At 39.8% G+C, this 11,645-nt stretch overlaps 2 protein-coding genes across 2 annotated transcripts in view; one reads left to right on the top strand and one right to left on the bottom strand.

Annotated features, from left to right (window-relative positions):
- The window catches only part of TRAPPC3L (trafficking protein particle complex subunit 3L), a 46,384-nt gene that overhangs the window by 32,634 nt on the left and 2,105 nt on the right, over positions 1-11,645 (top strand). Inside the window, exon 4 of the mRNA XM_006164994.2 lies at positions 9,468-9,653. Within this exon, the coding sequence (XP_006165056.1) occupies positions 9,468-9,653 (186 nt within the window). The remainder of the gene's footprint in view (positions 1-9,467; positions 9,654-11,645) is intronic.
- Positions 213-6,918, bottom strand: CALHM5 (calcium homeostasis modulator family member 5). The gene is made up of 2 exons (XM_006164993.3): positions 6,167-6,918; positions 213-1,376 (listed from the first exon to the last, which is right to left on the bottom strand). Exons 1-2 carry the CDS (start codon positions 6,851-6,853, stop codon positions 996-998), a joined length of 1,068 nt encoding a protein of 355 aa, XP_006165055.2. The 5' UTR covers positions 6,854-6,918; the 3' UTR covers positions 213-995.

Raw genomic sequence — 11,645 nt, 5'->3', positions numbered from 1 at the left:
TGGCACCCTGGCCTCAGACTTCCCAGCCTCCAGAACTGTGAAAAATGAATGTCCATGGTTTATAAGCCACTCTGTCTATGGTATTTTGTTACAGGAGCCTACGCAGACTAAGACATACCCGTGGCATAGTGGATGCCATGCCTAGAACTCTTAGTCCTTGCAGAGGCCCATGAAAGTGTTTTTCTTTTAAAATCAGAAGGAAATAAATTCACTTCTAGGTAGAAGAAAGAGCTTTAATATATAATGCTAATATATTTGTCTTTATATCAATGTAGTCACATATATCTTTCAATAGGTAGATATAGAGATATATAAGTGCTGTTTTGAATATAGAAAGTGGTCCGTGAAGGCAAAAGTGCCTAAAGCCCACAAGAGTCATGATATGTTCCTGCCTTGCACAGTGTACTTTCAGTATGAAAACATGAACATCTCTGATTTCAAGCATCATATTCTTTCAATTACTTTTGAGGACCAGGTCTTTAGATTTCCAGAGGATACATCTCAAATGGTAAGAGTCTCATATATCCTTGAAAGGCAGTAGAACAGGTTTATAGCTCAAGGACTCTCCCTGGCCACACCACAGATGCCATTCTGGGAAGCAGTTTATATTCAGAGTACTTTGCTCATTCACAAGCCACTGCTTCCACCCCCCAGATACTGATGACCAATATTTATAGACGGTGGGAGACCCTTTTGCATAAGCATCTCTGTTGAATCATAAAATCTTGGAACAGGATTTGGGCTTACTGAGCCCAGCCCTCCACCAACACAAGAGCACCTTTTTCACCACACAGCATTGGTCTGCACACGTCCCAACGTTGTCTGCACTTGAGAGTTTTCAAGAAGTTTCCTTTTGTGTTATTGTCTCTTGACCAGTCTTGATCCAGGTGTTTTCCTAGTATGGGAAAATGCAGGTACACAGGTTGCTGTAGATGTAGTAGGAGGCTCTCAGAATGCATGTGCCACTCTGCTGTGACTCAGTGACGGCAGGTGAGCTACACATTGTAGGTGGTACTCATTGCTGTCTCTTCATCTGCAGGGCCAAGTTCCAGGCCATCATTCACCACCTTGTGGAGGGTGCTGTAGTGTTGCTGACTTTGGTGGAAAGAATGCAGCTCTGAAGCAGCCTCCCAGGCAGCAAAACTGGGCATGGGAAAGGCATCTGGCCTCTTGTTTTCAAAAAAGCACTTCAGATTCCTCTCACTCAGCTTGTTGGCATACTCCAGAAATGTATTCTCCAACTGTTCCTTCTCCTTTTGTGCATATATCTTCCAGAAACTCAGCTGAAGGTAGCTAACTTTAGATCGGCAGCGAGCATAACACGTGGTGAGCAGAGAGAAGAAGGATGCTGAGCACATCAGGCACCATCCTAGAATCTTAGGGGGAAAGAAATATTGAGAACACACAAAATCACATCTGACAGAGCTGGGGCTGATCTGAGACATGTATATTTAACTATTATATTTATAGCTCATTGCCACATTTCATTTGAAATCATGCATCTTAATTTTTAAAGACTTTTTTTTAACAGTTAAAATAAAGTTAGAGTTTACATAATCTCTATCCATCTACTGAACATTACTGGTATACAAAGAAATAACCAGAAGGAAGGCAAACAGAAGAGAGCCAAGAGTATACATTACCCAAGCAGTGGATATATCAAGCTACCAAATAGTATTATCTATTACAGGAAAGAATTCTGAGCATGAGTAAATGGGATCATTTAAACAAATGATCAGCTCTTTATCCGTTTTTTTTTTTAAATAATGATTTATTTAAATTTAATTTATTATTATTATTATTTTAAATTTGCTGTAGAGCACATGTGTACTCATCAGAGAGACAGAAAGAGAGAAAGTGAGAGAGCAAGCCACCAGGTCTGGGGCTTGAATCACAGAAGCCACGTGGAAATCCAGCACCCCAACCACCATGCCACCTGCTGGCCCCTATCCAGGTGTTTTAAGTATTTTTAAATGCCTGTATATGACTAGCAACTGATTTTTCCCATGTGAATATTTTGCAGCAAGCAGCAGTCCCTCTGAGAAAAAGGTCATACTCACTATCTATGGTAAAAAGAGACAGACAATACAATAAGGATACTAAAGTTATAATAATTTAAAGCCTGCATAAAAGTGGAGAAAAAAAATAAGAGACCTTCCAAACCTTGAGGATTATTTTTCTGAGTTTTAGTAAAAACAAACAAACAAACAAAAAAACAGAAGCCAGCAGATGGTGTGAAGATTAAGATGGCTGGATCCCACATGGCTAAATGCATGACTTGAGTCTTGGACCTTGTAGTTTGAAAAATCACTCTGGGTAGGCGTGTGTATGTGTGTGTGTGTGTGTGTGTGTGTGTGTGTGTTTGTGTGTGTGTGTGTGCCAAAAGTCCTGAGAGGAGAATAAAGTAGAAGGTATTGCAACATGGCCATCCCCCAAGGGGTGCTTTTTCATTTTCTCTCTTTCTCTTTCTCTCCTCCTCTCTTTCTCGCTCTCTCTCTCTCTCTCTCTCTGGCAAGTGCACAAACCCTATAGCAAAACTAAAGAACAAAATTTAAAAACTCCACACTGAATACAAATGGTTCAGCTGTCTGTTTTTTTTCCCCTAAAATTTAAAAACAAAAGGCCAAATAACTTCTAAATCATTTTTATTAATATTTCTCATTTTGCTTTTCACAGTTGAAACTAATTTTATATTTGGACAATTAAAATATCTCTTTCAAAGTGTCTCTTGACATTTAGTTTAAATGACCTTTAGTATTTATCAGCAGATGGGTCTATCTGAAAATAGAAAAAAAAATTCTGCAAATTAACCCATTTGTACCATCAAAGAACCACAAATATGCTTCAAATCAGTGGATCCCAATTGTTGAGACATGGAGTTATTGGGAAGGGCTTCAGCTTCTACACAAATGCTGACTCTGAATTGGCACTATATAGATTTAAGTTCCAGCTTTCCCCTTACCATGGCTGTTCTCTGTGACTCAGTTTCCTCTGTGGGGTTACCCATTTCACAGAATAATTTGGAAGATCCAATGATGCTAAACATATGGCATTCAGTATTTGGTATTAGCAAAAGCTGCTATTCTCCAAATGTATATACTGACAATGGAAATAGCCACGCTCTATAGAAATAATAATTAAAATAATTTAAAGCCTACATAAAAGTGGCTTGTTCTAAACACAACTATGAATGGCCAGTCCTGGTGAAGCACCTTTGTGCTTTTACTTCCTGGGGTGCTGATATGCAGCAGTTGTTTTATTCAATTCTGAGAGCAGGAAATACAGACAAAGTTAGGAATCAGTGTACGGAGTCTTTTCATTGGCCTGGCCCAAAAAGGCAGGACATCTGGAAGCAGGAGCTTGTAGGTTCTAGGTGGGTTTAGAAATTCTTAGGTTAGTAATTGCTTAACTATCCAAGTCTTTGTCCAAAAGAGATTTGAAGGAGGTAGAAAAAAAATTTCTGAATTTAACCTAAATGTTGATAATGAGGCCTTGCTATTATCTGGTGATGCTAAGCCAGGGTCAGGATGTAAGGACCTGCCCACAATCACTAGACCAAACCAGTCTGTTGCAGCAAGAAAAATATTTGTAGACATGACTCTTCCAGGGCCCTTGAAAAGCATCTTAGAATAGGAAGAATAGTTAGAAATCTGTTTTCAGTGCACTTATGTAAAAGTATATTAACTCAGAGCTGTTTCTTCCCTTCATCATCTACCTTCCTCTTCCTCCACAGCTGGGCCTCTGTAAACCATTTCACCTCAGTACCTGAGCCAATTCTACTAAACTATTTGATCAGCTTCAGCTCCCCTTTCTCCTTTCGCATGATTGACCTGCGATCACCTATTTCCAAGCACCCAGTCTTCTTGTCTTTCCCCACAGTTCACAGTATCCAGAATCAAGCTAGAGCATGGTAGATTGTCCCAATTTGCATAAGTCTTCTCACCAACTTGAAATACCTACCATGTACCAGAAGCTTTATGTTTATCTATGTCCATTAGCTCCAAAACTAACTCTCCAAGGTAAGTGTTATTACCTTCAGCCATGAGAAAACAGGCTCAGAAACACTAGCTTTATTTCACATAACTAGTGAGTGGACGCATCAGGATTCAAACCCAAGCCCAGCCAGTGCCTTTCCACCATTGTATTCTACCTTCTTTAAGAATAGAGTCATCCAGCTGGGTTTCCTGTTTCTCTGCCTCACCCATAGATGTGTGTTCTTTTTCCACCTCAACCCACATGACCAACTCATTCTCAATCTGATGAAAAGTCAGCAGAATGTCAGGGTACCCAGCTTAAGCTGAGGCAGGATGTGTATGACTTCTTTGCCAGTGTTTAGGGAAGAAGAGCTCACCCAGTGATAAGTGTTTGGACTTGGCACTAACTGAATGCAGTCCAGTGCCTGAGGATATAAATCATAGATCATTGATTGTCATAACATTTATAATTAATACCTTCCTACATGAAAAGGTGAGAGACATTTGGGAGCCTGATAAGTTTTATCTAAGATGTGCTTTATACATTAAACAAAAGATTTTGTTTGGAAACAGTTATAAGATGAGCTCTGGAATATATAATTTTAATAGATTTTGCTTTGATGTATTGTTACAAAAGCAAAACTATGTTGATAAACTAAAATTACCTTATTTTCAGTGCATTATTCTAAAACAATAGCATTCCTGACAATTGTGGATATGTTTATCTACTCTTACAGCTTATTTTGGTTTGAGGAATGTAATTCCTACTGCTCTCAAATAGGAAGTCAGTCTTTTCCTAAGTCCAGGGCAAGGCTATACATCTGGATTCGTGTTCACGTACCTGGAGAGATAACAAGCTTCTTCCCAGTAAAGCTATTGTGTTGTCAGGAAAGTTGTGATGTATTTTTCCGTTTCTTTTTTTTTTTAAAGCAAAAATGCATCATGACTTTTCCAACAACCCAATATCATTTCTTAAGTAAAACAATGCCTTAATCTTGAATTTCTAAAGTAATATAAGAACTTGTTTAGCTGTATAACACAGAGTGTAAAACACTATCTCCCTATAAAGTATGGTCACTTTTCACAAAAAGCTATGTACAGACTGCTGATTTCCTGCTTTGTATGGAAAACTCTCAATCTAGAGAATATACATTTTTTTTGAGAGAGATACTTTTGCTATAGGGCGTGTGTGTTTACTGGAGAGACAGACAGAAAGCAAGAAATCCCCACTCCAGGGAAATGGCCATGCTGCAATCCCCTCTCTTCCATCCCAAAATCTCCTCTTGGGATTTTGAGTGCACATGCACATGCGCCCAGCATGAGTTTTAAGCCTCCAGGTCTGGGACTCAAACCACCATCGACTACATGGGAGTCCAGTGACATAGCCATTACGCCATCTGCTGATCCCGAGGAAATATTTTTTAAGAGAGCTTTTTTGGCCATAGGCGCGTGTGCTCACCAGACAGAGACAGAAAGCAAGAAACCACCATTCCAGAGGGATGGCCAGACCACATTCCTTTTCCTCCATTCTCCTCTCAGATTTTGGTCATGTATGCATATGCACCCAAAGTGAGCTTTAAGCTGCCAGGCTAAGATTCAAACTGCAATTGACTACATGGGATTCCAACAACATAACCATTATGCCATCTGCTGGGCCCAATCTTGAGAATATTTATATACAGAGAGCAGTTGCTGGAAATCACTCAAGGGAATATCTACATATAGTTATGTTACATGCAGCTTTGAAAAATATTATTCATTTAGTTGAGCTATATTCTAACAAATGAACACTATGTGAATGTGTTTCTGAGAAACGGGCTTAAAAATAAATAATTGATAGAAGGCAGTAATTTCTAATTACAGCTCTACCATCTACACTAAATTCGTGATTTTGTGTTATACATTATTTACAAAGTCAACCCAGATACTGTTTTAAAGCACTTAAGTGTTTACATATGCCTAACCCAGAGGGTATTTTCTTTTCATAAATGGCAAAGACATAATCCAATCAGCAATTTTACTTAGCCCGTTCAGCTTCTACAAAGCTTCTTCTGAAATAGTCTTAATGCTACACCACGTTCAATTTCCATTTAGTTTCAAAATGTCCTGGCATGACTCAAAGACAGTCTTGGCTGAAAGAAAAACAGAATAAAGCTCATGCTGGGGAAGAAGCTTGGTTTTGCCCTTCTTACCTGAGACTGAGCTTGGAGTGACAGTTTCAGTTCTTCATTGTCTGCGGATGGCATGCTAGTTTTGCCACAAGATACTTTATGAAGTTCTTCCCAGCATTCTTTAGGCTTACCCTTGCAAATGAGTCCTAGGAGTCTCGAACTTTTTGTCCCACTCATGGCACATTCATAAAAGGTTCCACTGAGCAAAGCCACAGAAAGCCACATCACTGGGGCCACCAATGAGCTCAGAGTGATCTGGCCGAGGACATAGAAGAAGCGGCGGCTGCGGCCTCTACGGAAGATTTTCCTCGGATTCACACAGCAGCCTGTGAAGAGTCTCCATGACCTGTTGTTCAGGAAGAATCCAAGGATCAGTAACATCCAGGCAGGAGCAAAAATAAAAACCAACCCATAGACCATGTTCTCAGCACTGCAGGGGCACTTGAAAGCCACTAGTGAAAAGAGGCGCTCGCTTCCCACGGTTAGCAGAGCCATGAAGCTGTAGCCAATAACAGTTTTCTGGTTAAGGAGGAATTTTAAGATGCCCTGAAAGACATCCATGTTGAAGGCACACAGAGAGGAAAAATGCTTTGCTCTTGTTATTGGCAACGCAGCCGTGGCAGTGGCCGAGGGTGGAGCTCTTTCTTCCCTAGAAACAACAGCCTTCCTTCTCCGGCTAAATTCAGCCAGATAAGGAAACAATGTCATTCCCTAGGAATGAACATTTCCCAACAGTGTTCAGATAATGCCTCCTGCTGGTAGACATTGGGCCATGAAACTGCAGCCTGAACGCTGAGAATTAAGAATAAATTCAAAGTGCACAGGCTGCATTTTCTTTTTTCTTTTTTTTCTTTTTTTCCATTTGGCTTGGATTGAAAATTGAAAAGAAATTTTCACTGCTGCTAATAATAATCCGTCAACTTTCCAGCAGAAGGAATCGGCATTAGCAGAAATGGGGTTTGGCCAATTGATTAGAAGCTAAATCGGATCTCTAAGCAGAGAGTTCATGATGGCTTTCTCTCTTGCAATGTGACTTAAGATTTGAGGACCAGAGTTCATGTTATATATCTTAAACTGACTAAAGTTAGAGAATTGAACCAAATTTTAGGATTTGGGGTATTTAAAATGTATATGAGAAAGTTTAGAGGGGGATTAAATTTCAAAGGAAACACAACAAAATGAGAAAGTCTACCATTCTTTTTTTAGGCTATTATAGTTACCTCTTGACTAGTATATCTGTCTTTGACCCCATGTCCACCCCAGCCCTAAATTCATCCTCCATGTGGACACGAAGAAGATTCTTTTAAACAAAAAATATGGTTCTAAATCAGCCTGTTCGTACCTGTGGGTCTTTTCACTGCCTACAAGTTGATAGAGACTTCCCTAAACTTCATCTTGGTATGTATGGTATTTCATGCCCTGCCTATAACATGTTTCTACCACCTAAAATGTCCCGTAAACTTTCCACCTGGCAAATACTCAATATCCATGTTTTCAGTGTCTAAACATGGCATCAAACAATCAAACACAGAATGTATGCTCATTCAACGATTTGTTTTGCAGATGGCTAATCAGCTCCATGTGTGAACCAGGGTGTTAGACAAGAGTGCTCAGTAGCTACCTACTGAATGAATACATGAAAGAACGAGTACAGAAACTCTTAGTACTTCTAATTATAAATAATTTCAGAAGATTATTTCCATTTCTCTCTTACAGTGCTACTAATTTAAAAAATTAGAGTATTAAGACACTTAAAAGATGACAGTTCGCCAAGCTGACACATTCCCATTAATAAACTTCAAAGTTCAGGCCTGTGTGTTCTGTGAAAAGAAAATTATCTCAGATAGCAGTCAAGGAATTAAGTTCTAGTTTGGCAACTGCTGTGTCATTTCATTTATGCAACATCAATTTACTCATTTGTGAAAGTAAGGGTTTAAAATAAATCGTCTCTGGGGCTATCCAGTGGTACGGTGGTTAAGGCACTGGACTTCTACATGGCTGACCACAGTTTGAGTCCTGGACCCGGTGGCTTGCTTTCTTCCTCCCCACCCACCCCTGCCCCACTTTCTCTGGTGAGTGTACGTGCCCTGTAGCAAATTAAAATATAAAGTAATAATGATAACAAATAAAATGAAATAAATCATTCTTTTTAAAAAAGTCTCCAAGGTTTTTTGACTGCTACAGTGTAAAAATCTTCAGGCCCTGTAAAGCAGTGGACTTTTTGAAAAATTATTTTATCACTCATTTATGTGCTTCCATCATGACCCCTTGTTCCTTCTCAGACATTTGTCTTCTGCAGAAATAGGATGCCTTCCACTTCATCACATCCTCAGGTCTACCTACCCATAGCATCCTCGGACCATGTTCTTACTATTGTGGCTGATGTTTTCTGAGTTCCTTCTAATTCAGAATTTACCCATTGCTAGGATCAATGTGAAAAATATTATGTTGATGTATTGATTATTAATCATATTTTAGGCTGACCTGTAGCTCAGTGGTTAAGGGAGCTGGTTCCTGCCTGGACAACTGTGATTAGAATCCCTGCCCCAGTGACTTAAATAACATGCCAGATGCATTTATGAGCATGCTCAAAATCCTACCAGGAAGGAGGAGTGGAGGGAAAAGTATGTGGCATGATGACACCCCACCAATGAGTGCTTTACTCTCTCTCTCTCGGGTGAGCACATGTGCCCTCTGGTGATAAAATAATTAATAATAGTAATAATACTTTGATTTCCCTCCTAAAAGATAGATATCCTTTTTCTTTTAAATGCTAGAGGGCCCATGAGTTCACAGAAGAGAGGAAGAGAGAGAGACAAAGAATAGAGAGAGATGAGAGAAACCCTTAATAGGGCCTGTTCAAACCCCAATCCTTTTTCTTGTAATGCTCTATTCCTTCATGATCCTGGCCATTCACATGCATATTCCTGGCATGTGAAAGTCACCACAGCAAGAACTTGAACCCTGGTTGGCCATGTGGGATCTGGTTTAATCACTTTTTTCTATGGGTCTAGCCCAGGATATATATTCTTTAAAAATATATTTTTTGAAAATAATCCCTCTCAGTTTTTCATAAATCATATTGTTTCCATAGAAAACTAGTACCTCAGGGAGTTCCATAAAAATAAAAAGATCTGAGACTTCCACATTGTAAAGTCAATAAATTGCAAAGCAAGTGTGAACCCAGACTTCCTGACTACAGACTCCACATGCAGGTGCAGTAACCAGGGTGCTAAAATGCCTATAGCAGGGTGTCTGGTTGTCCTACTTATAGACATTTGTTCTAGACCAAATTTTAGTAATTTTTTTTTCTTTCCATCAGGTTGCTTTCAAGATGTACTTGGGAATTACACCCAGTGTGACCTGCAACAATTCCAGCAGAAATGAATTTTCCCTGATTCTGGACAAGAATCCTCTAGTAGAGTTCGTGGAAGAGCTTCCCGCCGGGCGTTCTTCTCTATGCTACTGCAATTTACTCTGTGGGATCATCAGAGGTGCCCTGGAAATGGTAAAGCACAGTCTTTAGTTGGCTGGGTATATTAGTTAGCTAATACTGTGTAACATATTTCTCTAGGATGTAGCCCCTTCAAACAATAATTTATTAGCTCACACAGTTTCTGAGGATCTGGGTTGTGGCTCAGAGTCTTTCATAGCATAATATACACACAGTCAATCTGTTGGCCAACATTACAGACTCTGAAGACTTGACCAAGGCTGGGAAATCAACCTTCAAATTCACTCAAGGTGAATGCTTGCTTGCAGTTGGACAGAGGGTTCATGATGTTTCCTGACACACAGACTTTTTTGTAAATCAAACACAACATGGCAACTTGTGCTTCCAACCCATTGCATTGTCTAAGAACCTGAATAACAGGAGGTCTGGCTCGTTTTAGGCCTTTGGGGAGGCTGACTTGCACATCTGAATTATTCATTGGTTTAAATAAGACAATTATTAGCATCTGTCAATCACAGAGCAGGCAAAGATGAGCAAGACACAACTGCTGCCCTTGAAGAATCTTCTATCTAGTAGAAATGTCAAATGTGTAAAAATATGTGGTTCAGGGATAAGGAAGACCCTAGAGCAGTAAGATCCACCTAGAATTTTTAGGGAAACTCCAAACTAGTTTGAAAGAAAAATGGAAGTCAGGTGAAGGCCTTAGGTAAGAAGAGCAGGGGGAAATAATATTCCAAGTAGAAAGATCAGTATGTCCAAAGACACAAAAAGAGTATTTCCTTTAAGGAACAAGGAACTTGATTCAGTTAAGTAAGTATAACTGACATGTAGATTGAGAGAATAATTCTAACAAGAAAGGAAGTTTAAATTCTTTACTTCCTTTGCCCTGATAAAAGGTAAACCTGGGAATTTAGATTTTTATACGGAAAGAAACAGAGTTGATATATTGGGTTGTCGGAAAAGTCAGGACACACTTTTTGCATAGAAAAGTGCATTGAAATTTCTGTTTTAGGAATTTCGTCACTCACTTTGTCAACCAGATGAAAATATTCAAGAGGGAATACTGGAAGGAGGGAAGGGGAAGCTGGTGATAGTAATCCCAAGTAAAACCAAATAAAGCCCTGACAGTAGGAGTAGCGAGAAGACCAATTTAATCAACAGTAAGCAGGTAGAACCAATGAGACTGGATGATCTATTGGCCGAAAAGGACAAGATCGAGGCAAAGGTTCATGAATGGCTTTCTGGGTGTCTGAGCAATCTGTCATGAAGGCTGTACTAGTAACCAAGGCAGCAAAACCAGAAGGAGTTATTTGGGACTGGGAAATATGAAGTGAGGAGTTCAATTCTGAGCCTTCTAGGTTTTATGTTGTTGTTGTTGTTGGAGAGGTTTTCTGCTATAGGGCGCATGTGCTCACCAGACAGAGAGAGACATAGAGACAGAAAGCAAGACATCACCTCCCAGGGGGGATGGCCATGCTGCAATCCCTTCTCCTCCATTCTCCTCTTGGGATCTTGGGCACGCACGCACACACAGCCGGCATGAGTTTTAAGTCACCGGGTCCAGGAATTGAACAACGGTCAACTACATGAGAGTCCAGCGACATAGCCATTACGCTAACTGCTGATTCCAAGCCTTCTGGGTTTGAGGAGTCTAACACACATGTAAGTGAAGATAGCCAATAAGCAATTGTTTACACATGAGCTCACAGAGAGATGTGAACTAGAGGCATTGGATCTGGCAAAGGCTGACTTGGAAGAGTCTATAAAGCAAGAGGAAAAGGGAGTTACAGAAGCAAGCCCAGGAGGCAACAAAATATAATGAGTAGGTTAAACAGAGAACACGAAGGCTGAAAAAGATACTGAGAAAAAAATAATCTGATATAGGAAAAGTACCAGGAAAGAATGGAGTTCTAAAAACAAGAGTATTTCAAGGAGAAGGTATGATTAACAAGATCAAGTACAGCAGAGAGGCTGAGTAAAACAAAGTCCTGAAAAATATGCACAGCATTTAGGGATCAAAAAGATCAGGAAGGGCCTGGGTAAAAC

Source organism: Tupaia chinensis, unplaced genomic scaffold (genome assembly GCF_000334495.1).
Source record: "Tupaia chinensis unplaced genomic scaffold, TupChi_1.0 Scaffold143787_1, whole genome shotgun sequence".
NCBI classification, from domain to species: Eukaryota; Metazoa; Chordata; class Mammalia; order Scandentia; family Tupaiidae; genus Tupaia; species Tupaia belangeri.
Note: the sequence above shows the minus strand (reverse complement) of the source record. Positions and strands in the feature narration are given on the sequence as shown.